Raw genomic sequence first — 25985 nt, forward strand, 5'->3', positions numbered from 1 at the left:
CTCCCTCTGTGCTCTCTTCTCTCTCTCAATTAAATAAATCTCTCTCAATTAAATAAAATCTCTTTCTTTACTTATAGCTTTGAGTACTGCCTCTGATCTATTTATTCTGTTTTATTCTCTGGAAATACATATTACTCATAAAATAAAATCTATAGCAGTGTTAACTCCATGTTTATAGCTTATCCCTCATTCTTTAAATTTTTCTCCTTTTCCTCTAGTCTTTGTTTTCAAATGAATTTTTTACATCTTTCATTCAGTTTTCTATACTGTCAAGACTTTATTTAACAGTATCTTCAGGATACTTATAATGACACTTTTTTTATAATGAATATTTTTCAAAGACCATCAAATGACTTTTTTTCTGCGCATCCATCCTGAAATGAAGATTTATTCAAATCTAGTATGGGAAAGGACAATCAGACTGCCCCCACTTTCCTCTCAATTCATACAAAAAATGAACAGCGAAACATCTTCTAAACTCTGAAGCTGAAAGAACAAGCTGATATTTAAGCATTTTCCTGTGAGACTCTGGATAAAACAAAGAGAATCAAATAGTTGAGAGACAGTTGCTGCATGGGAATCAAAGATAAGGAAAATGGTGTAAGACATACTCCTAAAACTACAAAACATTGTTGAAAGAAATTAAATAATCCTAAATACATGGAAAGACATCCTGAGTTCATGGATTAAATATTGGTAAGATGATATAATGGTCTGTAATTTCAAAATGATCTCCATCAAAATCCCAACTGGCTTTTTTGAAGAAACTGACAAGCTGGGCCTAAAATTCAAAGTTCCCAGACTATCTAAAACAATCTTGAAAAAGAATATCAAAGTCAGAAGATTTACACATCCCAATTTCAAAACTTACTACAAAACCACAGTAATCAACACAGTATGTACTTGTGTAAAAAGAGACCTATATATCAATGGATCAATCATATTACACACAAAAATTAATTCAAAATAAATCATGGACCTAAATGTATGAGCTAAAACTATAAAACTCTTGGGAAAAAAAACAAATGAGGAAATCTTTGTGACCCTGGATTAGATAATGATTTCTCAGATACACCAAAAGCACAGCACAAAAGCAAAAATAAACTGGTCTTCATCAAAATTAAAATGCACTGCAAAGAATGACATGAGGAAAGTAAAAAGATAACTCAGAGGGGAAAATATTTTGCAAGGTATATGTTTGATACTATCCAGAATATATAAAGAACTCTTACAACAAAATAATTTTAAAAATCCCAATTTAAAAATAGGAAAGAATCTGAATAGCTTTTTCTCTAAAGAAGATATACAAACGGCCAGTAAGTACATGAAAAGATGCTCAAAATCATTAGCCATTAGGAAATACAAGTCAAAACCACAATGAGATACCACTTCATGCTCACTAAGATGGCTATAATAAAAAAGACAGAACACAAGTGTTGGCAAGAAACAGAAACCGAAATAAATCCTCATACAAAGTAAAATACTGTGGCCACACTGGAAAACAGAATGTCAGTTCCTCAAAATGGTAAACACAGAGTTACCACATGACCCAGCAAAAGGTATATACCCAAGAAAATGAAAACACGTCCACACAAAAACTTACATACAAATGTTCACAGCAGTATTCATAATCGTCAAAAAGTAGAAACAACTCAAATGTCCATTAATTGATGAATATATAAATAAAATGAGGTGCACCTGTGCAATGGAATATTATTTGGCAACAGAAACGAATAAAATTCTGATATATGTTACAACATGGATGAACCCTGAAAGCAATGTGCTAAGTAAAAGAAGCCAGTCATAAAGGTCACATACTGTTTGATTCCACTTACATGAAATGTCTAGAATAATCAAATCTATAGAGAAAGCAGATTAGTAGCTATTTAGGGCTAAGGGAAATGGGGGGAGGGGTTGGAAATGAAAGGTAAAGGGTACAGGATTTATATTTTATATTTTTAAATTGTGGTGATGGCTACACAACTTTGAATATACCAAAAGCCATATGACTGTACAGTTTAAATGGATCAATGTATGGTACATGAATTATATCACAATAAAGCTGTTTAAAATAAATAAATAGAAGTGGGGGATAAGTAAAATTTGCTAGAACTGCAGCTAATATTTATTCATGCCCCTAATAATTTCTTCCTTAAAAAAGCCTTTGTACTGGACATCTTATTTTGCACTAATAATCATCACCCAGGGGTGCCTGGGTGGCTCAGTTAGTTAAGCATCTGCCTTTGGCTCAGGTCATGATCCCAGGATCCTGGGATCAAACCCCACATTGGGTTCTCTGCTCAGCAGAGAGCCTGCTTCCCCCTCTCCCTCTGCCTGCTGTTCCCTCTGTTTGTGCTCTCTCTTTCTCTCTGTCAAATAAATAAATAAAATCTAAAAAAAAAAAAAAAAAAAAAAAAAATCACCCAGGTAGGGGCTCCTGGCTGGCTCAGTCAGAAGAGCATGTGATTCTTGATCTTAGGGTTTTGAGTTCAAGCCCTACACTGGGTATAGAGATTACTAAAAACCAAATAAACTTAAAAAAAAAAATCATCACCCAGGTTAGTCCAGCTGTGGACTAAAATGGGCTTTCTTGCCCACTTGCTTCTTTGGTATGAATTTTTCTATTCAATAAGGTACTAGAAATACCTTCATTTTTTTTGCTACTGCTATAATCCGAAGGACAGTAACAAATGACGGCAAAAGGAAGGGGTAGGCTTGCTGTAGGGCACAAACTTGCTCCTGCCAACTGTTTCCCATATATATCTTTGGGGGAGGGGGTGAAAGGAGCGGGGAGGGTCAGGGGGAGAGAGAATCCCAAGCAAGCTCCACACCCAGTGCAGAGCCTGATGCAGGGCTCAATCCCACCATCCCAAGATCATGACCCAAGCTGAAACCAGGAGTCTGATGCCCAACCAACTAAACCACCCAGTCACCCATCTGTTTCCCATATTAGACACATTCTCATCCTCTAATTCAGGGACATTTCATAAATTAAGTTTTACTAGAACATAACCACATGCCGATTGATTATCAATTGTTGATGGTTACTTTCATGCAACAGATGGTACAACCTGCAAGCCTATATTTACTATCTTGCCCTTTTTAAAAAAAATTTTTTTTAATTGAAGTACAATTAACACACAATGTTACATTAGTTTCAGGTGTATAACATAGTGATTCAACAACTCTGTAACCATCTCACCTTTTAATTATGTTCGTAGACCCCTGCTGTAATCAGCAAGGGTTTCATGTCATACTTACAGGATAGAACACCTGTCAGTCAATATAATTTCTATATATAATCACATATCACTGTTATTGAAATCTTCTCTCATAATCTAGTTTACTTGATTCTAGAGTCATTGTTGTGTTTTAATGTAAAATTTGAAGAAAAGTTCAAAGTTTCCATTATCTTCCCAAAATTTTACCTGGAGGTAAAATCCATTCACTCTCACTTAATACTTACTAAGCATTACTATGTTTTAGGCATAGTGCTAGATATGAAAGATTCAACCATTAACAAGCTAGAAATAATTCTTGTCCTCACAGAGCTTACAGTCACAAAAAAGAAAAAAACAGAATGAAACAAAATAGATTGTGATAGGTGTCCAGAAAAACAACAAAAAGCTAAGACCAAGAATAATAATGAAAGACATCACCTTCTGATTCTTCAGGCAGGAAAATCTCTGTGAGACAATGCTTAAAATCTCTTAAAGAGGAGTAGGAACTAAGAAATCAAAGAATGAGAAAAGCATTACAGTGAGAGACCAAAAATAACGTGACAGATTCAAGGAACCGAAAGAAAACAAGTATGGCCAAAAAATAGAAAAAAGAGAGATTTGTACAAGATTATATCAGAGAAGCAGGCTAGGGCCAGATCATGCTGGGCTCTATAACTATAGTAAGAAATATGAATTTAGGGACACCTGGGTGGCTCAGTCGGTTAAGCGTCTGCCTTCAGCTCAGGTCATGGATCGAGTCCCACATCAGGCTCCTTGTTCAGGGGGAAGCCTGCTTCTCCCTCTGCCTGCTGCTCCCCCTGCTGGTGCGTGCGAGCCCGCATGCACTTGTGCACACACACTCTTTCTCTCTCTCTCAAATAAATAAAATATTTTTTAAAAAAGAAATATAGACTTACTTTCAAGTAGAGAAGGCATTAAAGGATCTTGAACAGGGATATGACATGATACAAATTATATTTCAAGATCACCCTTGTTACCATATAGAGAATGGTAACCATCCAATCCCTCTCATCTTACAGGTAAGTACATAATCAGAAATACACATTATAATTAAGGATACCAAATATAAAGCTTTGATTTCAATATTTTAAATGCAAATCATCATTATTTTCTTCATCCTCATCCTCCTCACCCTCTAGCCAACACTGGATTTACTTTACTGGCCATGTATACCATGAAACTAAGTGCTCAAATGTCTCAGTTAAACCTCTTCTATTCCTTCAGTTTTCTAAGACCTCGACCTGCTGCTTCAGCTAATTTGTTACATAAAAGATACTAAAAACTTAAAATAACCTTCTACCAACTTTCCACAATGTAATTGTTAAATCTGAAATCAGATGCCTTGGTTCTAATGTGGTAAATAAACTGAATTCTGTTCTGTCAAATGAATAAAAAATATTCCAGTAATATTAAGACCACTGCAGTGCTAAAGTATGCAAATTATCAACCAAAAGGCTAGATTTACAGGGCATCTATTATATGCGCCCAGCTATGCTATATACTTTATAAACATTATCTTACCCAGACACCCTGTGAGACAAATATTATTCCTATTTCACAGGTAAGAAAAATAAAGCTAACAACAGTTAGGTAATTTCCTAAGACAATATATCTAGAAATGTGTGAGTCATGACTCTAAAATCTGTATGCTTTTTACTAGACCAATAGTTTTCAAACTTTTTGGTCTCAAGACCCCTTTCATACTCTTAAGAATTATTAAAGATCTTTTACATGGATTAATTATTTATATGGACAAATCTATTGATATGTACCATATTAGTAATTAAATGTTGTAAAATTTTATTAATTTTGCATTTACAATAACTCCACTATATATCAATATAAATTTTTTATGAAAAAATAACTTTTCTTAAATAAAAATAAATGACAGGAGTGTGCTATTTTAAACTTTAAAAATTAAAATAAATTTCTTTAATGTCAGCTTTATAGACAGCTAGATTTGTATACTTATTTCTGCACTGAATCGTGCAAACTTTGCTTTGGTTTGAAGTATATGAAGAAAATCTAGATCCAGAAGATACACATTTGAAAAAAAGGAAGAGTACTGAAATAGCCTTTTTAAATAATTGTATGTTCTTTGCTACTACATCAAAACTCAGTAAGTGGTGACTTCTTAAAGGTTGGCAGCAATGTTAAATCTAAAACCATATCAATAATTTTTTTCTATTGAATTACATTGAAATCCATTGGTTTCTCTTGTACTTTAAATGATTCTTTTATTGATGCATGATTTTGAAACATCATGCACTGATCATCTGAAAAATACAAGCTGAGTTATACAGATCTTCCAAATGTCAACATATTTCATTATACAAAAAAAAAAAAAAATCACATTTGGTAATATCACCAATCTGACCAGAGAAGTCTTTAAATATTGGGAAGCTGTCAAACTTAGTGAGAGAAGCTGTCAACCTTAGCGCAACGAAAACGAATTTCCCAAATTCTAAATTTTAATTCAAACTTGAATTTTTTTAATTGGCAACAAATACTACCAATTATTTTCTATGAAGTCACAGGCTCACTTCATTCTTTTTCCAGAAAATTTCTGCCAAGTATCTAAATTGGAATAACCATAGTTTGTCTGTAAGCTGTTCTTTCAAGTAAAAATGGTGTTCCATGACAAAAGCTGCTAGTCTGGCTTACCACTCAAACAACTATACAAATGTTTTCCCTTATTTTCCCTTCAGAATGCAGAAGAACATTATGCAAAATCTACATTATGTCACAAAGAATATCAAAAAGATAAGTACTCAAGATTAAGACAATAAAATTAATCATTTCTACAGCTTCATCAAAGACATTAAGTAAAACTGGCTTTTTTTTTTCTTTTAACTACAAGTATGTGGCAGTGACTACGCAATGAATACTAGTAGTTGCAGTGCATTGATTCATACTCAGGTTCCAACAATTTTACCCCCCATTGCTTCTGTACCATTGGCAAAAATGTGAGCATAGTGAAAAAGGCAAGCAATGACTTTATATTATTACAAAAATAGTTTTGATTTCACCTGCCCCCTAACTAGTGAGAAAACAGGAAATTCTAAGTAGTAGAACCAACAGAGCTCCAGCTTCTACAGACACCTTCAAGCCCCATCCAAGCAGGCTGTAAAAAGGGAGAATTTTCATATTTTCTCTCATAAACAGTATTATACTACTAAAACTCACATACACACATAATATTACATCCATCAGACTCCTAACCAGCTCTACCTTCTCATTATTTTGAAAGCTACCCCCACTTTTAATAGCATGTTAAACTGACCTTTGCCCATCCAAGTTTCTGCTTCATATAGCAGCCAGACTGAGTCTTTTAAAATTAGATCATGTCACTCCTCTGCTCAAAATCCTCACTTCCCATTTTGCTCAGAGTAAAAGCCAAAATCCTTTAACAATGGTCTACAAAAGTTACACATGCTCATACCCACAGCTACCTCTCAAATCTCCTATCTCCTATCACTCTCCCCCTTGGACCAGCCACACTTGGCCTTCCTTCTACCCCTTGAACATGGTACCTTTACATTTGTTATTCTCTATCTGAAACTCTGTTCTGCTAGATATCTGCTCCTTAATTTTCTTTAGGTAACTTTAAATTTTTCTTATCCCTGATGTCTTCCCTGACCCTGACCTCAATGAAATACTTACTACTTCCCCTCGCCTGTACACCCAGCACATTCTATTCTCCTTACCCTGCTTTATTTCACTCCATGATATTTCTCATTATCAGTCATACCACATATCTATTAGTTTATTTTTTATCTTCCCCCATTAGAATGTAGGCTCCATGAGAGCAGGGACTTTGGCCACTTTGTTCACTGCTATAACCCCAGCATCTAAAACACTGTCACATATTAGGAGTTCAGCATGTATCTGTTAAATGAAGGAATGAATGAACAAAGAAAAAATTACTATAAAGAACCATTAGAATAGTGTTAAAATTTGTTTTTACTCCAAAAAGCATTCCATCCCAAAACAACGCAGGTCTCCACATGATTCTCTATGAAAGCCAACCAAAGGATATATACGCTTAAGAGGATATTCAACACAGCATAGGTGGTTTTATAGAATTCAGTATAGTGCTGAGTAAGAGAACACAAGCGTTAACATGCCTGATAAATATCTACAGCCAAGAATTCAAATACACTAAACCAAGTTACACCAGTAGATTAAAGATGACTTGTAGGAGAGTCAAATAAACCTAACCATTAAAGGTTAGGCAGTATAAATTCAAGTACCAGATAAAACTTCAACAGAAGTACTATCTAAACCTCAAGAACAAGAATGTCTTCTGCTGAAAGGTACTTAACACCACAAGTGAGAGTAAGATACTGGTATCAATGGGTATTACTATTATATGAGCCTTTGGAGTTAAAATAGTTCAAGTGCAGTCTCCCAATTGAGATTATAATGCCTCATGAGGTACATATTATTATATCTACTTATTTCACTAGTTAAGTAAATAGTATAATTTCATAAAAACCAGTTTGTAGAGAAGCATGGTCTCAAAGTTAGATCTAATTCCAAATACAGAGATGGTCTTCCAGTTTTGCAGATAATCTCTGGGATTTGAACAAGAGTAACAGGCTCAAGAATAGGTGGAAGTTCAACTAAGCTATATAGTTAAACGTCAAATATCCTGATAACATACACCAGTCATAATTTTCAGACAGGAAAAAGGTCTTTTCTCTTTTCCCTACCCCATTTTACATGCTTCAGTATTGCTCTAAAACTGGTCTTCCATCTATCCCCCAATGAAATAAATAGCATGTGAACAAGAACACACTGCTTGGTCTGCCCAGCCCCTACTAATTTTTGAGGAACTATGCTCATTTTCTAGAACCCAAAGCATCCTATTACACTGTACATTGTACTCTGCATTAGAGTTCTATGACTCAATTAACTTGGGACAGACTGCCTAGAATTCTATTATTCATCAAGGAGTCCTCCAGAATTCTCCTGCCTTATTGAGGATGCAAAGAATGCAACATGGTCAATAACTGCTCATTTCTGCTTTCTTTTTTGCCAAAGTTGAAAGGTCAGAATTCCTGCTCCTATTATAGCTCAGTACAGGAAAAGAGAGGATTCCCCCCACCCTCTTATGAGGTAGCTCTGCAGATGTGTTCACATCACAATTCTAAGTGTGAAGAAACATTCTAATACTTATAGTGATGCCATCATGAAACTTATTCACTTAACCCAAGGACAGTCCTACTCTGTTAGGAGATGAACATGGAGGAAAAGGTGAGAGGAAGGTCATATCTACCTTGTCATAAAAATTAACTGAATCAACCCTGATAGATCAGTGAAGTGACAGATTTCACTGCCAAACCATCCTCATACCAAGTGAAGGTACAGTAGACTTTAATGCATTATCCTGAGCCTCCAGAAACTACTTCGTTTTTTTTCTGAGACAAACTGAGGTCTCCCTTTCAAAAACAAAGTCCAGAAAAGACCACAAAACACGAGGAGAAAAATACAAAACTATTACTGTTTTTTTAAAGATGTGCCATCATTTTAACCTTCCTGGCTAAAATAGTTCACCTAAGGCTTAAGATTCTTTTTTTTTTTTTTGCCATAACTTTATAGTAACTTCTCAAACAGACATAAAATGCATTATTTTCTTGCATCACCCATCATAAAGATTTTAGTGACAAACACAAAGCAGAGAAAACAACATCAGAAGGAAATTTAAAGATGTATATAGAATAAGCCAAAATAAACCTACCACATAGGCACCGAACAGATTATCCTATTGCCTCAATTCTCAAACATAAATTTTTACTCATTCTGAAATTATGATGTTTTAATATCCCTGTCTGAAGAAATCTGCCAGCCACCAGGCAGAGGCTATACATATTAACCATTTCTTTATCATTCCCTTGAGTTACCAACATCGGCAGCAATATTCTCAACTGAAATTTAACTTACATTTGAAATTTCTAATCACTTTGTGAAACAGCTACACAACTCAGTAAAAATAAAAATTAACTGTATGGAGAAGATGGCTTGTCTCATGCCAGGCACTGTAATTAAAGAGAGTAGAAACTGCCAAATCTCTCAGAATACATCAGAAATTTCTCACATCTAGGAAAGGCTGGTTTAAGCAATTCATACATCAAGGATTTTCATCACTCTGGTACCTAAAAGTTTCTGATGAATGTCCAAGGGAAAGTACTTTACGTCTAAGGATATTTAACTCAAGGGAAAAAACAAAATTACAAGTTTAACAAATACTAAGCACAGTCAAAATCAAGAAAGTGTTCTATATGCTTCATAAGCACTCTCAATTCTAAAGGTGCTAAAAAAGTAAAATTCATTACCATGAATTATTAAAAAAAAAAAAAAAACAGAATGTCACCACGATACTTTACCAACGGCAAAAAGTGACTCAGAAAAATTTTTACAATGTGAAAAAAGGCTTAACTTAAACTTTAATTTTATACTAAAGAAAGAAATAACATTAACTAAAAATACACTAAAGATATAAAGTTTAATAAATTTGTGTATATTTAATGTACCTTTTCCCCCACCCAAAAAAATGCTTTTACTAAATATACAATGAGTCATAATCATTTCGCGTATCTGAACACAGTATATTCTGATGTTATACCTCTTACTGTATTTAACTTACATTTCAAAGATATGTTTGGATCCAAATACAGTATTCCTCAAATTAACTCAGATAAAGCAATTCATACTCAACCAACATTTTACCACAAAAGAAAAGGCTCGATCCTTGCTCCTATTCAAGTCAGTAATTTGTAAACACACATTACATATGCACTCCAAAAAAAGTTTATCGAATTAGAGATCACAGGAAACTCAAAGGGCTAATGAATACTGAGCTAAACAGTGACCAAATTAAGGTTCAATAAGCTTTCCAGCTATGTAGAATAAAGGATCAAAACTACCGAGATAAAATTTAATAAATGTAAACCCCTGTTAAAAAAAAAAAAAAAAAACTGCAAGAAGAGACAGAATGGAGAGACAGCCAATCACTTGAGAAAAAGCAGTATTAAAAACTTCACATACTCTGGCATTGTACTATTTAATGTGTGCTTTTTAGTAATATAACGTATATTGCTTAGAGCAACAGAATCTCCTTTTTGTCTTTACATCTAAGGTTAGTCTTGAGCGCCAACCTCAAAAGGAAGAATTAACAAACTGAGTTTCATTAAAAGAAGTTGATTAAAATTTTCATTTACTTATTTAACATAATTCTATAGCATTTACTATTTCAGGGGCCATCTTAGCACTTTATAAACCAAGCCCTATGAGGAATGGATACAGAAGTTAGGAATGTTTAACCTAAAGATAAGAACATGATTTAGCTCTTATCAAATATCTAAAGGGCTATCACATGCATGAGGTAGCCCACTTATTTGTGCCATTACATAAAAAAGAAACAGAACAAAGAAGAGTGAGAGATTTGTGCTCCTCAGAAAAACTCTGAAAGCTGTCCAATGGCAAAATCTCTCCATAAGGCGGGCGCCTGGGTGGCTCAGTCAGTTAAGCATCTGCCTTTGGCTCGGGTCATGATTCCAGGGTCCTGGGATAGAGCCCCACATCAGGCTCTCTGCTCTGTGGACAGCCTGCTTCTCCCCTCTTCCTGCTGCTCCCCCTGCTTGTGCTCTCTGTCAAATAAATAAATAAAATCTTAAAAAAAAAAAAAAAAAGGGGGGGCTACTATAAGGACTAAATGAGAAAATATAAAAGAACTTTGTTGTAAATTACCACACTACACATTATTAGAATTTATTTCTGTGCAGTACAGTGGGTCCTAATCAATGGAAATATTTACAGAAGTTGACCACTGACTTCAGTCCCAGCTATTATTTCAGTCCCCAGCTTTGCAATTTATACCAAGTATGCAACTTTAGCAAAGTTTCCTTGCATCTCTAGGTTTCACTTTCCTCACCTTTAAAATAAGGATAAAACAATCTGCTTTGCAAGGTTATTGAGAATTAAACGTGATAATGTAGGTAACATTTAGCGTAGTGCTGACACACTCAGTAAATTGTGTTTATGATGATAATAATCATCATCATCATGTTGCAGAAGGAATCTCTCTGCTGAATATAAAACTATGTGGTATGATGTGGTATGACTGTACAGCTTTGCTATGCACCTGTATGAGTATGTGAATCTGCTATGCACTTATCATGTTATAACAATCCAAATATAATATATAGCTTTTATTTGTTTGGTGACTTCAAAAGCATTTATCTTTCGTAATGTGAAGGAAAAAATATTCTTAAAATATAAATAAAGTATCCAGATTAGTAAAAATATCAGGATTAAAAATAATGCAATGGGGAAATTATGCAGCTACAGAAAAAAAGGGACTAAAGAAGTAGCACATTAAATATAAGCTATTCTTCCTAGGAGACTTCACAGGAGATGAGAAAAAAACAATTACACTTTCCAGAGGTATATGAACCACTGGTTACAATCATCAGAAATACCAACAATACGAAGGCAGCTAAGTACAATGCAAACATTTGGTATATCAAGGCAATTTAAAAAGTGAAGTTGAGGGGACGAAGGACAAGAATTTAAGAGATTTAGGATTCTATTTACTTTGAAGAGAATTTGTATTTTAACAAACCAACTCCTAAATGTTGGATTACAGAATATGGAAGCCGAATAATCCTATAACTCAGTACCTTGTGTGATTAAACAAGAGGATCAATGTAAAATACCATCCTATCATACTTTGTCAGTCATATTCATCTATCTCTTTTTTCAAAGGAAATTACCTCTCAAAAAGAAATTTCCGTTTTCACAGATATTTCAAGGTAAGTATTTTAAAGGTAATGGCCCTATGGGGGGGAAAAAAAAATATATATATATATATATATATACACACATACACACACACTCACTTTGAAGGTCAACTCTGAAATACTTCCTAATAAATGATGATTAACCTGATGCTACAACACATCTCCTAATACAAACCGTTTCCCGAAGGGTTAGAATATAATTACCATCAACAAGCAATATTATGCTTGTTGCAACAACAGTAAAATGATAAATAAGTGTAGGAATGAAAAACTGGGTGCAGCTTTCAGGTACTTTTTTGGGGATTTGAAATATGATAAATGCCAGTGATATTATTACAATATTGTAAATTCAGATACAAGTGCAGCTGTTAGAGAATTATACAGCCAAAAGAAATCTTATTCTCATTTTTTCAATCTCAATTTTTGCCCTAATTTTAGATAAAAAGCCTAGAGTCCAATGGAATTAAGGGAGCTTATTCCTCAGGCAAGCATTTCATTAATACGCTATATATTATTTTGAACACAGAGTTAAGTGTGTTCCAACTGAATGTATACAATTGTCATGTTCAGTTCAAAGGAGAGCTACCAACAATATTTGTTAACTGCTCAATTTAAAATGACTTATTAAATGTTGAAAATATCAGTGTTTACATTAGTTTTTATTAATAACTGTACTGTTGCTTATAAGTCAACTCAATCACATATTTTTAAAACTAAAGGGAAAAAATTCAGCTAATGAGTTAAAGCAGAAAGTAGAAATACAGTCCTTGAATAATACATGATACTCTATTTTGTCATATAGGCTATGAAGAAGTTACTATGAAAAATCACAGTACTATTTTTAGTCAGAGTCATCAAGATGAAACATTATTATTAGCAATTATGTAAAATAAGCAAAACACTAAAAACTCTACTCCAACAAAATTTTAGCTACTCAAGTCACTTTTTACTTGCTCTAGGTACCAAATGCCAACAAATTTCTATCGTGTGGCTTTCAGAAACCAAAGCATTCTATATTCCATCTTAAATGCCAAGTGTAGACACTTTGTATCAAACTAAGTTTCGAAAGCAGAGAAAAACCGACAACCTAATGGCAGGTAGAAATCACAACCAGTTGCAGTCAAGTTGGGATCTATACCTGAGTAATGAAGGGAGGTGGGCTATTTATATGCTCAAGATTCGACATTCCAAGGTGGGAGAGGGGGAGAGAAAGGAAAGAGAACAGTTTCATAAACAAAGGAAGAAGGCCAGGTTGGATAAGAGGCACTTTAAAATTTCTCTGTCAAAAATCAGTATATTGAAGGCCTGTCTCAAAGATAAACAAAATAGCTTCTCAGAGGAAACTCTGAAGTGGGCAAGGAGGAAACATTCCTTTGCACCCACAAGAACCAATCCCCTGACCACTGGCATGCTATTACTGAAACGGTCATGATTTACAGGCATTTGGCCCGGATGATGGGCAAAGGAGAGGAAAGAAAGGTCTGTTGGAGAGAAGCCTAGGATTCCATTGGCCTGGGGAGGCACACCCTAGGTTCGGGAAAGAAGAGGTGGAGAGGGACGAGCACTCCTCACCGTGATTATCTTTCTGTCCGATATTGTGCGTGCGGATGAGAGACGACAGTCTCCTCACATCCCCCTTGAAGACGCACTCGTGTACCGGATAGTGTGCGGGGCAACTGCCTCCATCTGCGACGACAGCAATGGGATTGGTGCCCGCTAGAAGAGCTGGGGACTGAGAGGTGGTAGTCACGGAGGAACTGTGCAGCGGCAAGGCCGGGACGCCAGGGGGATTGGAGGAGGCCGGAGCTGTCTTCAGCTGCAGCCGGTGGTGATGGTTACTGAAGATCTTATGACAGGCTTTGCCGCCCTTGCCGCTGCCGCCCGTCCCAATCCTGCCTCCCGTAAAGGTGCCGCCGAGGGTTGCCGCCGCTTCCTCATCCCCGGGCTCCAGCAGGTCCCCCTCTTCTTTGCTGGGCTTGTGGTCTCTCCGCAGTGAGCGGATCTTCTCCCCGGTCATCGCCGCCAGAAGCAGAGAGGAGATCCGGGAGGCTCACCGCCCGCGACGGAGCTGGCGCTGCGGCGGCGCAAGGCGATTAGAGCGGTGGCCAGGCGCCTCCAGCACAGCATGAACTCTCAGAGCGCCCCCGAGCCCGGGACAAACGCATCTCCTGGAGGAAGAAGAGCCGGCTCTCGCCTAGGCACTAAGGGACGCGCGCTCGCTGGGGGGAGCTAGAGCTCAGGTGCCCACGACACCAGGACCCCTGTCCCCGCTGCCGCAGCCGCCAGCCTCACACCGAAAAACAGGGCACGGCCATCTTACCCCGACTCCTCTCGCGAGAGCTCCTTCGGGAGGAGGGAGGAAACACCGCGATAAGTGAGCTGCCTGCTCCCTCCCTTGTACCTTCCACTCCCAGAGAGCAGCCTAGCGCCAGCGGCTGCCGGACAGCGTGTTTCCGCCCCAAGCTAATGACCTGATACCCGCGGTGGCCGAGCTTCTTCTGTGCAGTCTGAAACCTTTAACCTGTGCTTGAGATACTCGATGCACGTTATAAACGATGACTTAAACCCTCTGACCTCTGGGCCTCCTGCAGACTATTGCAAACTGACGCCACTGCACACAGGATATGATGTCAGTGAGATGATGCACAAGACACTCTTTCAATAAACATTTACTAAGCATCTACTTTGTGCCATACACTGAGCTAGTAAAATTTATAAAACGCCACTCGTGACTCCAAAGAGCTCGGCAGGGGAGGAAAGACAAACAATTGGGTACAATATTTCACTGCGCGACGAATGTGGGGAGCTGCATTGCACAAAAAAAATAGGGAAATTTTTATTTTTGGGGTGTCAGAAAAGTCACCGTAGTTTAGGGGCTGACCTTGGAAAACAGGCTATTCAGCAAACGGGAGGAAAGGAGGTCACTCAAATTTTTGTTAGATAAATGAATTTCAAGCAGGTGTTGTTTCAAGCCGGGGAATGGACGCTAAAGGATGGCAAATAATAATTATGTAACTGGGATATCACTGGGCTAGTTCCTGGCCAAACTCGACCCACCGTCAAATTCTAAGCCTAAATCTAACATCCCTGAAGTCTGGACCAAATAACTAAAGCTGTGGGAAACTAGAAGGGAGGAGAGTTAGCTAGATATCCTAAAGGTTTTCCTTCACCCATTTATCTCTCCAAAGTCCCATTTACACTGACAGTTGCTTCTCTCAAATCTCTTCTTTCTTAAACTTCATTGCCACCTCCATTCCCCCACAAATAAATAAATAACTTGTAGGAACTGGCCTCTCTTCATCCTTCCCTGCCACTCAGGTTTTCACTTCCCATGTTCTTTCAAATCTGTTCAAATCAAATTATTTCTGCTGTTCTTTTCTTTCTTTCTTTGGTGGGTTTTTTTGTTGTTGTTGTTGTTTTTGTTTTTGTTTTTGTGAAGGGTGAGGGTTGTTCCAATTCTGTTCAAGCATTACCTAATACCTCAAAGAATCCTACTCAGAAAGCAAGAGAGACTGAACACATACACACAAAAACATTTGTTCTTCTTTCACAAGAGCCCATATTTATTAACTCTAAGGCAAGCAGTATGCTTGGCACTTTATATGCTGTTATCTCCATGTGATATTATTCTTAATCTTCACTCGACAGTTGAAAAACCAGCACAATTCTTCAAAGCTGGAATGTAGCACAATCCAGCCTGATTCCAGAGCTAGAAAGACAGGAAAGGGCCAGATCATGCAGGATTTTCGTGTCTTCTTAAAAGGTTAGAATTTATCCCACAAGAAATGGATAGCCTTTTGGGGATGTTGAATAGGGGAATAGCATGATGAGATTTGCCTTTTAGAAAAGTCACTCACTCTCCCGTACTTTAGAAAAGTATGTATCAAGAATAAATTACAGAGGGGCTATTCTAGAGACAAGGAAATGACAGACTACTGCATAAATCAAAATATAAGTGTGTTAGTACATGCATGTAAAAGTCTGGCAAAATATATACATCACACGGAGTCAACAGTGGATATCTTTGGAAGATGAGATTGCTAAATCACATATTTCTTACATTGCTTGAATATTTTTTGCAAAGAAAAAGTATTCGTTTTTATTAATCAGAAAAAAATTATTTTTAAAGAAGTATGCAGTAATTCAGATGATGAGAAATTAGGAGAGCCATGGTGATACTAGAGGAGGTAAGAGTTAAAAAAAAATTAGTTCAATTTTGGCATATTGAATTGAAGCCTCTTGTTGCTCACCCAGAAGTAGTTAGATGGTATATATTTTGAATATTTTGAAATGACCGTAGGAGGCAGAGATCTGGGTTAAAATTCTGGAGTAATTGATACCATAGAAGTGAGTTCCCCAAGGAAAAATGTGTAGTGTGAGAAATTAAGGTCCAGTTTAGAATAAAACACCAACATATAAAGGAGGTGTATAAACAGAGTGGCCAGTACCCTGTTCTGATTAAAACCTACACCAAATATTCTACCATTATATCTGAGAAGTATACTATCACTGGATCCAGAATTTAAAAGTACCTTATTAGTGGCTGCCACCTGTGGATAGATGTGAAACCTCCTAAGTGTTCCCCTAGTAAAGTCAAACACTGTGGACATCAAAAAATAATATTCTGCCCTTATTTTTAAGGGTTCAACAGTATAATTAGTGAAAAATGATATAGAAATATAAGACTATAATACATCATGAAAAATACAAGAATTGAAATTATATGAGATCCTGACATGATACAGAAGAGGAAGTTATTAATTCTTTCTGGAAGAAATGAAAGTCAGGTGATCAGAAGTCTTTCTGAAGGAGCTAATTGTCTGAATTGAAAGAATGTATGACTTTTGGGTCATTGGACTAATTGGGCACAGGGGAAAAGTTAGGTAATAATAATAATTACAATAATAATAATTATCATTTACTGAGAGCTTATGATGTATTAGGCATTGCTTCAAGCAAGTTTCAGTAACTATTTTATTTAATCTCACAACAACTCTATGAGGTACTTACTGTCCCCATTTTACAGATGAGGCAACTGAGGCATAGGAAGTGATCATCCAGCTGATGAGTAGAGGTAAAAAGAATAGTATTTATAAATGCAGCATTATATTTGACAATCATTGGAGCATAGCACGTGACAGGAAAAGTGGTGGCAAATAAGACTAGAAAGGAAAGCTGGTGCTGGATTACAAAGAGCAAGTGTAAGACATTTGGACAATATATGCTAGGCAGTGGAGAGTTTGTAAAGGATTTCAAACACAGTAAAGACAGGATCACATTTAATCGCCGTAATGTATAATCAACCCACATTCCAAAGATAGGAGACTCCGCCAAACTTTCCAGCTTTGCCTCCTACCGCGTTGCCAAACTCATTCCTCATTCTAACCAAAACAATCTGCTGAAGTCCCTCATCCTCTCTCATGTTTCCATGCCTGTGCACACAATGTCCCATATGTCCCAAGCCTATTTCAATTTCATTCACCTAGATATCTCCTTCGGCCTGTCAAAAATTAGTTTAGATTCTCTTTCTTCTTAGCACAAGTTGGTTTTTTTTTTAAAGATTTTATTTATTTATTTGACAGAGAGAGACAGTGAGAGAGGGAACACAAGCAAGGGGAGTGGGAGAGAGAGAAGCAGTCTTCCTGCCAAGCAGGGAGCCCGATGTAGTGCTCGATGTGGGGCTCGATGTGGGCTCGATGCGGGGCTTGATCCCAGGACCCTGGGATCATAGTCTGAGCAGAAGGCAGATGCTTAACGGCTGAGCCACCCAGGCGCTCCCTTTTTTTTTTTTTAACTTGGCATAGAATCCAGGGGTCCAGGAAATTACATCAAACTAAACCTCTGAATAAAATTTAGCATGTCTTTCTATTATGAATGTAGGTCACAAACCACCAAAGTGTTAGCAGTACTTGTGCCTTTACAATCACAAGAAAACACAGTTATTTCTGTATCACATTACAATTGCTACAGATATCTGAAAATATCATTTACACTCATCACTACCTCAAACTTATTTTAATAATTATTTCCATTACTGGATCTTATTCTTTAATGAGTTAATAAAGAATCACATACAGTTACTATATCAAATTTTTATTTTAAAAAATATTTTAATAGTTATTTCCTTTGCAATCTGAAGTATTTTATGCACTTAAAAACATCATTCTGAAAATGGGTCATACTGCCAAAGAGGTTCATAGCACAAAAAGAAAAGTTAGTACAAACTTCTAGTTATAAAATAAATAAGTCACAGAGATGAAAAGTACAGCATGGGAATATAATAAAAAGACATTATAATAATGTATGACAAATGGTTACTACACTTAGGGTGAGCACTCAGTAAAACTGTTGTATGGAACTGTTGAATCACTATGCTGTACACCTGAAATTAATATAACATTGCATGTCATCTACACTTCAATAATAATTTTTTTTTTAAATGCAACTTCTTCTTAGGAGTCTTTAATGACACCTTCCCTCTCCTTCTTTCCTATCCAACACCCCACCATTCTGAATTAGGAGTCCCGCCTTAGGCTTCTTTCTGATTTCCCATTTTAACTTTTGCATGCCTCTCTGATACATCTGGTCTGCTTCCTCAATCAGTCCTCTGAGCTCTCTGAGTACTAAAACTATGTTTATCACTGCTGTATGCACAGTGCCTTTCAGATAGTTAAATAGTGAATGTTTAATAGTAATAATAAACAGCTGTTGAATTAATCTATCAATTAGACTATAAAACCCCAAAGTATCTACAAGGTACCAAGACAATTGTAAATTAAGTGATGAGATGCTAAATAAATAAATAATCCCAATCTGACAACACCGAAGTTGACCACTACTCTCTTGGATTCTTATGTGAGACCCAAGAGTAAATATTTCATTTTGGATTGTTTTTTCACTTACAAATAACAGTAAATTCAATGGAAACTGGCTTAAATTAAATGGATTTATTGACTTACATAACAGAAAGGGGCAGAGATACGTCTTCAAGAGTGGCCTGGTCTAAACTACATGTCAGTTTCTAGGTGACTCTCAGCGTGCCTCTTCCTGTTTGGAGTGTCCTCCAAAGGCCAGCTTCCCTCAAGGAACAGATGCCTGCCTGCAGCAACAGAGACAAGTGCTCCCTCCTTCAGGTCTGGAGGGACGGCCCACAACCACAGACATCTGGCCCCTGACATTCCTAAAAGGACCCTATTCAATCCCTGTATCCAGGAGAGTGTTGATTGGCTCAGGCCTGGGTTACCTAAACAACTCCCTGCAGGGGATGTGGTTACTCTGATCAGTTTTGCCCAATCAGCACTCATCTCTGAATCCAGCAAGTTGGGGATAAACCCTCCCAAACTGCAAAAACTATTTCATAATGGGAAATAGGTGGAAAAGATCTTAAGGAGACAAAGACGAGCAGTCAGCAAAAGTACTACACTCAGACTTAAAGTGAGATTTTACTTGGAAAAAAAATACTTGCCTCTTGTCACAGTATCTTGGACTAAATATGATGAAATACATTGTGATTAGCAATAATATCAATAGGTAATGAGTGAATAACTTCAACAACAAATATCAAACAATAAATTTACTTTTTATTTAAATGTTACCAAGATAGAATTCAATCCAACAGTTCAAATTTCAATAAACTCAACTATCCAGTTTACTAGATAATACTCTGGTCCTACAGACTACCCCTTCTTAATTTCCCTCCTGGTGTGGCTAAGACTCCAAATAGTGGTCGATTCACTGGCACCCAATGATGACTAGAGGATTAAGCCTTATTCTCAGAATGAATATTTCTGAATTTTAGCAGAAATGTATGTATTTGTATTAGCTTTAGACAAAGCACCTAATCCCCATCATGGTGTCTTCATTTAATAAAAATCATATCACAGTATGAAATACAGAATGCCCAGTACACAATAATAAAATCTCACTGGTTATATTTTATAAATGCATCAACAGACCTACAACTAAGATTGGTAATTAACTAATCTTACTGAATCCTCCTTACTTTGTATGCTAATATATTTTAAATGTAAACATTAAAGGAAGTTCGGTCTACATCTTTTTTCCCCCTCCTTCTCTGAAGGCTTGTATTTCATATTTTCACAATAATCTAAAATATGATTTCCTACACTCCATATTGGTTGAGGTAGGTCTAGGAGAATTTTGGTTGGATGGATGATACAGCTGCCTGGCTAATGAGGTTCTCGTCTTGAGCATCCCCTAACAACATTCCTAACAGTGCACTGAAAATGAAAATAACAAAACATGTAGATCAATACCTTCTTCGCACATTCTACATCCATCTCTCTCAGTCTCAGTATTTTCCTGTTTCCTCTAAATCTTCCCACTTCCTTTCTCTGAGGCAATGTTGGGCACTTTCCTTTTTTTCCCTACTCTTTCTGATCAGCGAATATTAGTGATTTAGTCAGATTTCTCTTAAATAATCAGAAAAAAATCAGAGAGGCAGAGGTTGCCAAGGAAACCAGAGCCAATAGCTGTGGAAGTTCCAGAAGGAAGGAAGGAATTCCTCTGAGACAGATTAAACACACAGGCTTATGCAGGGGAGAGAGGAAAGATGCCAAGAGCATAATGAGAAAACAAGTCAATATGAGATGAATATGAAAAGATACATTGCAACATTTATAAGTGAAATTATTTTTAGATCACCAACAAAGGCTTGGAACAAGAGACAGAACAGGGATAGGAGTGGGTTTTTCAGTGAAAGAGGTTAAGATAAAATAAGTAGATATGTAAGAGATTAAATGGAATAGATGGATAAGGGTCAGTATTTGTGTCCATGGCTTCCTGGTTCTGTTTTATTGCCTAGAATACATCCAACTACATACTGCATCAATTAACCTAAATATTCCTCAAGAGTGCATCCAACTCAACTTGTCCAGTGTAGACCTTATTTCCATCAGTGATTCCACTGCCCAAACCTGTATACTGCTTCCATTACCCTTAATTCCTCCCTCTCCCTCAGCCCCTCATTCAACCAGTTACTAAATCTTGACCTTTCTACCTTTCACATAGCTTTAAAATTGAGCCACTTCTCTTGATTTTACAGTGGCCATCCTTGAGTTCAGGCCACTTAAAACTGCTTCCAAACTGTTGTGTCTCTGGCTCCCATTTCCCACTCATGCGTGCATACACAGAAACCCACATCCGTTCACCCCTTGGATTGCCAGATTTATAAGTAAAATTACAAGACATCCAGTTAAATTCAAATTTCAGATATACAATTTTTGATAAAAGTATGTCCCAAATATTGCATGGGACAATATTGCAAGCATTGCAAATATCTATTCAGTATTTGAAACACACTTATACTAAAAGATTATTTATTTTTATCTGAAACTCAAATTTAACTGGTTATCTTGTATTTTATATGGCAAACTTACCTCTCATTTGTTTGTGTTATTTACAGTTACATATGGAGTTAAAGTACAAATCCGAAAATATCAGAATAATAACACCAAATTCAGGATAATGGTTTCTACGGAGCATGAAGGAAAAAAGTGTCTTCAGTTAAGTATCCATATGGAAATTCCATCATAGCTGTATTTGTATTAAGCATGTATTTTTAATTTTTGCTTTTAGATTCCCCCCCTTTTAAAGGCTAGTGATGTTCCATTTCTTAAGCTTAGTGGTGTATATACAGATTTTTTATATTACTATGCTTTTTGTGTGTGTTGAATGCTTATAATAAATATTTTAAAAATATTTAATAGCCCTTTAGATAAAGTCCAAAGAACTGAACGTTGATTATAAACATCGTCATGGGTTCATTGGCTCTGTTTACCTCTCTTAGCTTGTCACTTTCAGTTTGTACACAACAGTCTGTTTGTCCTGAACAATTTTCCTCAAAAGATTGTCCATACTATTCCCTCTTGTCCTTAAATCTCAAATTAGTTGGCAGGACTTCACCGGCACCTTATCTATATCTGGGTTAGGTACTTCTCCTATGTGCTGCCAGGGAATTCAGCACCTTTACCACTACCTACATTTGTTTTCACCAAGTGTAATTGCTGACTTACTTGTCTGTATTTCCCATTAGAATACAAAATCTAAAAGTATAGAGACTAAGTTGTATTCACCATAAGGTCTCCAGCCCCCACCAAGTGCCTGGCACCAATGGACCCTCAATAAGTATTTGCTGTAGGAATTGATTAGTTAATGAATGATAGGCTGGTTTATTTAACATTCCTGAGGTATTTTTATAATTTTACTTTTAACATGAACCCTATTTTATAATCAGTATCTAGGTGAAATCATAAATCGTACCACCTCGTAGTGTGTAGATTAGAAATCATTACCTGGAATAAAGGTCTCTTCTTTACCTGATTTTAAGATGCTTCTTAGAGTCTTTGCTTCTTAGCATTTCCTCATCCTCATTAACAGAAGAAAAGACAGATACTGGTGAAGAGTTGAGTCTAGAACATGTTGAACAGGGTAAAACAGTATGTGAAACTAGATCATAAGTATGGTATCATAAGGATGCCATCTTTACTCCAACTGTACCCTCTTTATTTCCATTTCTCAAACTTTCTAATTCAGCACTTAGGGAACTCTTATCCTCACATTCTACCTTTGCAGCTTCTAAAATAGTATTGTCTATATCTGGGTTAGGTACTTCTTCTATGTACTGCCTCTAGACTCTACTCTTCAAGAGTAGAAAAACAAGAAAAATAAGTCAAGCAATTATATGATTATTGAGGACCCCTATTGCTAAAATCTAAACCTACTATGGTTCCTTGACTGTTAGGAGCATTTGGCCCAGGGAATGCAAAAAGCTATTGTTTGCAGAATGTTGGCTGGCAGTCAAGAACTTTCTTTAGTGGCACTTATGATGATGAATTCACCATAGTCTGTGAGCTTGTAATCAGTGTGACAAGTAAAGAAATCTAATTTTGTCAGCTCCCTGTGAGTGAGTCCATTTTCCAGGGATGGACTTGAAATAGCCAAGGATAGGGGACTAATATATCAGAATTCCAATCTAAAATTAATGATTGAGTGTACTAGAATTACCCATCAGCACACCCCCCTGTAGACAAACTGTGTACAAAGCCAAATAAGCAGAAGGCTGCTTGGTGAGTATGAAATCAGAATAAGAGGAGTCAGGTATTTGATTCTAATGTTTAATGGCATTGCATTTTGAGAGCCTGATGTGCACTCTTCCACAAGAACAATTCTGTCCATGAGGCAGATGGAGACTCACAAGACTGGAGGAGTAATAATCCACTCCTCACCAGCACACCATGCTTTGATGGTCAGGGCCAACCTGTGCTTCTATGACTCATTTTTCTTTGCATTCTTGGATGACTAACTCTTCCATCCCCAAATCTCATGTACATCTACTTGTTGCTTTTAAAAAAAATCTTTAGATTTATTAAAACATTCCATGAGACCTCAAACCATAAAATTCCTAGAAGAAAACCCAGGGAGTAATCTCTTGGACATGGCCTTAGCAACATATTTCTGGACGTATCTCCTAAGCCAAGGGAAACAAAAGCAAAATTAAAGTATAGGGACTACGCCAAAATAAAAAGCTTTTGTACAGTAAAGAAACCATTGACAAAACGAAAGTCAACCTACTGAATGGGAGAAGATATTTGTAAATGATATATCCAATAAGGGGTTAACGTCCAAAATATATAAGAATTTATACAACTCAAAACCAAAGAAAAAAAATCTGATTAAAAAATGGACAGGGAACCAAATTAGACATATTTCTAAAGAAGACATACAGATGGCCTACAGGGACATGAAAACATGCTAAACATTTCTAATCATCAGAAAAATGTAAATCAAAGCCACAATGAGATGCCATCTTACACCCGTCATGATGGCTAGTATCAAAAAGACAAGAAATATCAAGCTTTGGTGAGGATGTGGAGAAAAAGAAATCCATGTGTAGTACTGATGGGAATGTAAATTGCACAGCCATGTGGAAAATAGGATGGAGATCCTTCAAAAAATTAAAAAAGGAAATACCACACAATCCAATAATTCCACTACTGTTTATTCAAAGAAAACAAAAACATTAATTCAAAAAGATATGTGCACCCCTACGTTTATTGCATTATTTTTATAGTAGGTAAGATATAGAAGTAACCTGTGTCCATCAATAAATGAATGAATAAAGATGTGATACACACACACACACACACACACACACACCACACAGAGGGATATTATTCAGCCATAAAAAAGAGTGAGATCTTGCCATTTGCAGCAACATGAATGGACCTAGAGGGTATTAAGTGTAATAAGTTAGACAGAAAAAGACAAATACCATATGATTTCACCTATATGGGGAACCTAAAAAAACAAAACAAATGAACAACCAACAAAAAAAGCAGAAACAGACCCATAATACCAGAGAACAAACTGGTAGTTGTCAGAGGGGACGTGTCGAAGGTATAAGCAAAATGGGCAAAGGGGACTGGGAGACACAGAATCTTTATTATTATGATTTTGCTAACTAAAACAAGTTAAGTATAAAAAGCCCATGAATTTGGTAATGATATTGAAAAAAAAAAGGTTAATACGCTATGTGCAAAACAGTATTTTTAATATAAAAGAATGACTATAATGGATGTACAAGTTTTAGTGATTTTATTATAAATAAGGGACATTAATATAGAGGTTCATTTTGTTAATTCCAGAAGTATGTGTCTGTAAAATATAGATAGGTACTTTTTTTTCTATCTGTATAAGCAAGATATACAGAGAGAATTCTAATTGAGCCAAATGCTTCCAGAAAAAAATAGGTACTGAGCCAGAATTGAATGGGCTAACCAATCCTTTTGGTAATATAGAATAGCCAAGCAGAAGATGCATCCAGCAATTGATTAGCACCAGTGGTCATATATAATAAGCACTTTAAAAAGGATTCAACAATGTGTTTCACAATAATAAAATAACCAGCTATCCCAAATGTAAGAATTAACTAAAAAGTTGATCCCTCATCCTCTGATAAATAAAATTAAAAATACTTTAAATGACCCTACTCAGGGAATTATAAATAAGATTCTTATATGACTTACAAAGTGACCAATATTTGTATCAGATCAGATCCAGGAATATCACATGACATCATCTCAGATAGGTGGTTTATTGGTTATGAATAGGAACCCTGAGCCAGTCTGCTTGAGCTCACATTACTTTAGGCAAGTTATTTGATCTTTCTGTGCCTCAGTTTCCTCATCTATAAAATGAGAGTTATAATAGTTTCCATCTCAATTGTTATTATGAGGATTAAAGAGTGAATACATGTGAAACACTTAGAAGAGTGCCTTGAACATAATAATTGCTCAGTAAATGTTAATTATTATAATTTCTGGGAAAAAACTCATTTTACAAAAAACTAAAATCGGCATGAAAGATGCGTATGTGCAAGTTCCATTAAGGTGATACATGGAACTTTGTTTTTAAAAAGGGCTTCAGCCTACTATTCAAGTATTAGGCATGAGTTCCCTTGAGCTATACAATGAAATTTCATATCCTGACCGAGAATCAATTCATCAACAAATCATCTGACCTCAACTAGTAGGTTTTTGAAGGAAGGGAGTTTGGCAGTGCAGGGAGAAATGAGGAATGTGGTAAGGTTATTGCAAACTTGGACAGTATCTGGTAAACAAAGACCAGACCTTATGGAATAAATTCCAGTTTTGACTCAGTGGATAGCAAACTGCCATCCCTAATTCTGATACTAGTGATTAACTAAGGTTAAGTGTCCTTTTTAAAGCCATTGATATGCCCTTCAAAGTTTTCCCCTTTAGGGGGTCTTTCTCCATCTTGGAGAAATAGCAACCTTATTTGTTCAAAGCAATTCTTCATTTATGTTGGTCTTCATACCGACATTTTTATTTTATTGCTTTTTGGCATATTTATTATTCCTTAAGTAGCCTCTAGACATATTGAGCTGCCTGACTAGGCT

General features: G+C 36.3%; 1 protein-coding gene across 3 annotated transcripts in view; it reads right to left on the reverse strand.

Annotated features, from left to right (window-relative positions):
- The window catches only part of ANKRD13C (ankyrin repeat domain 13C), an 82615-nt gene extending 68226 nt beyond the window's left edge, over positions 1 to 14389 (reverse strand). Inside the window, exon 1 of one of the 3 annotated variants that reach the window (XM_087865996.1) lies at positions 13619 to 14389. In XM_087865996.1, coding sequence (XP_087722122.1) covers positions 13619 to 14063 — 445 coding nt within the window. In that variant the 5' untranslated portion in view covers positions 14064 to 14389. The remainder of the gene's footprint in view (positions 1 to 13618) is intronic. The other 2 variants (XM_087865995.1, XM_045802026.2) reach the window with 2 other exon arrangements.
- Between the last annotated feature and the right edge of the window lie 11596 nt (positions 14390 to 25985).

Source organism: Ursus americanus, chromosome 12, assembly GCF_024610735.1.
Source record: "Ursus americanus isolate L20-20 chromosome 12, mUrsAme1.1.p, whole genome shotgun sequence".
Lineage (NCBI taxonomy): Eukaryota > Metazoa > Chordata > Mammalia > Carnivora > Ursidae > Ursus > Ursus americanus.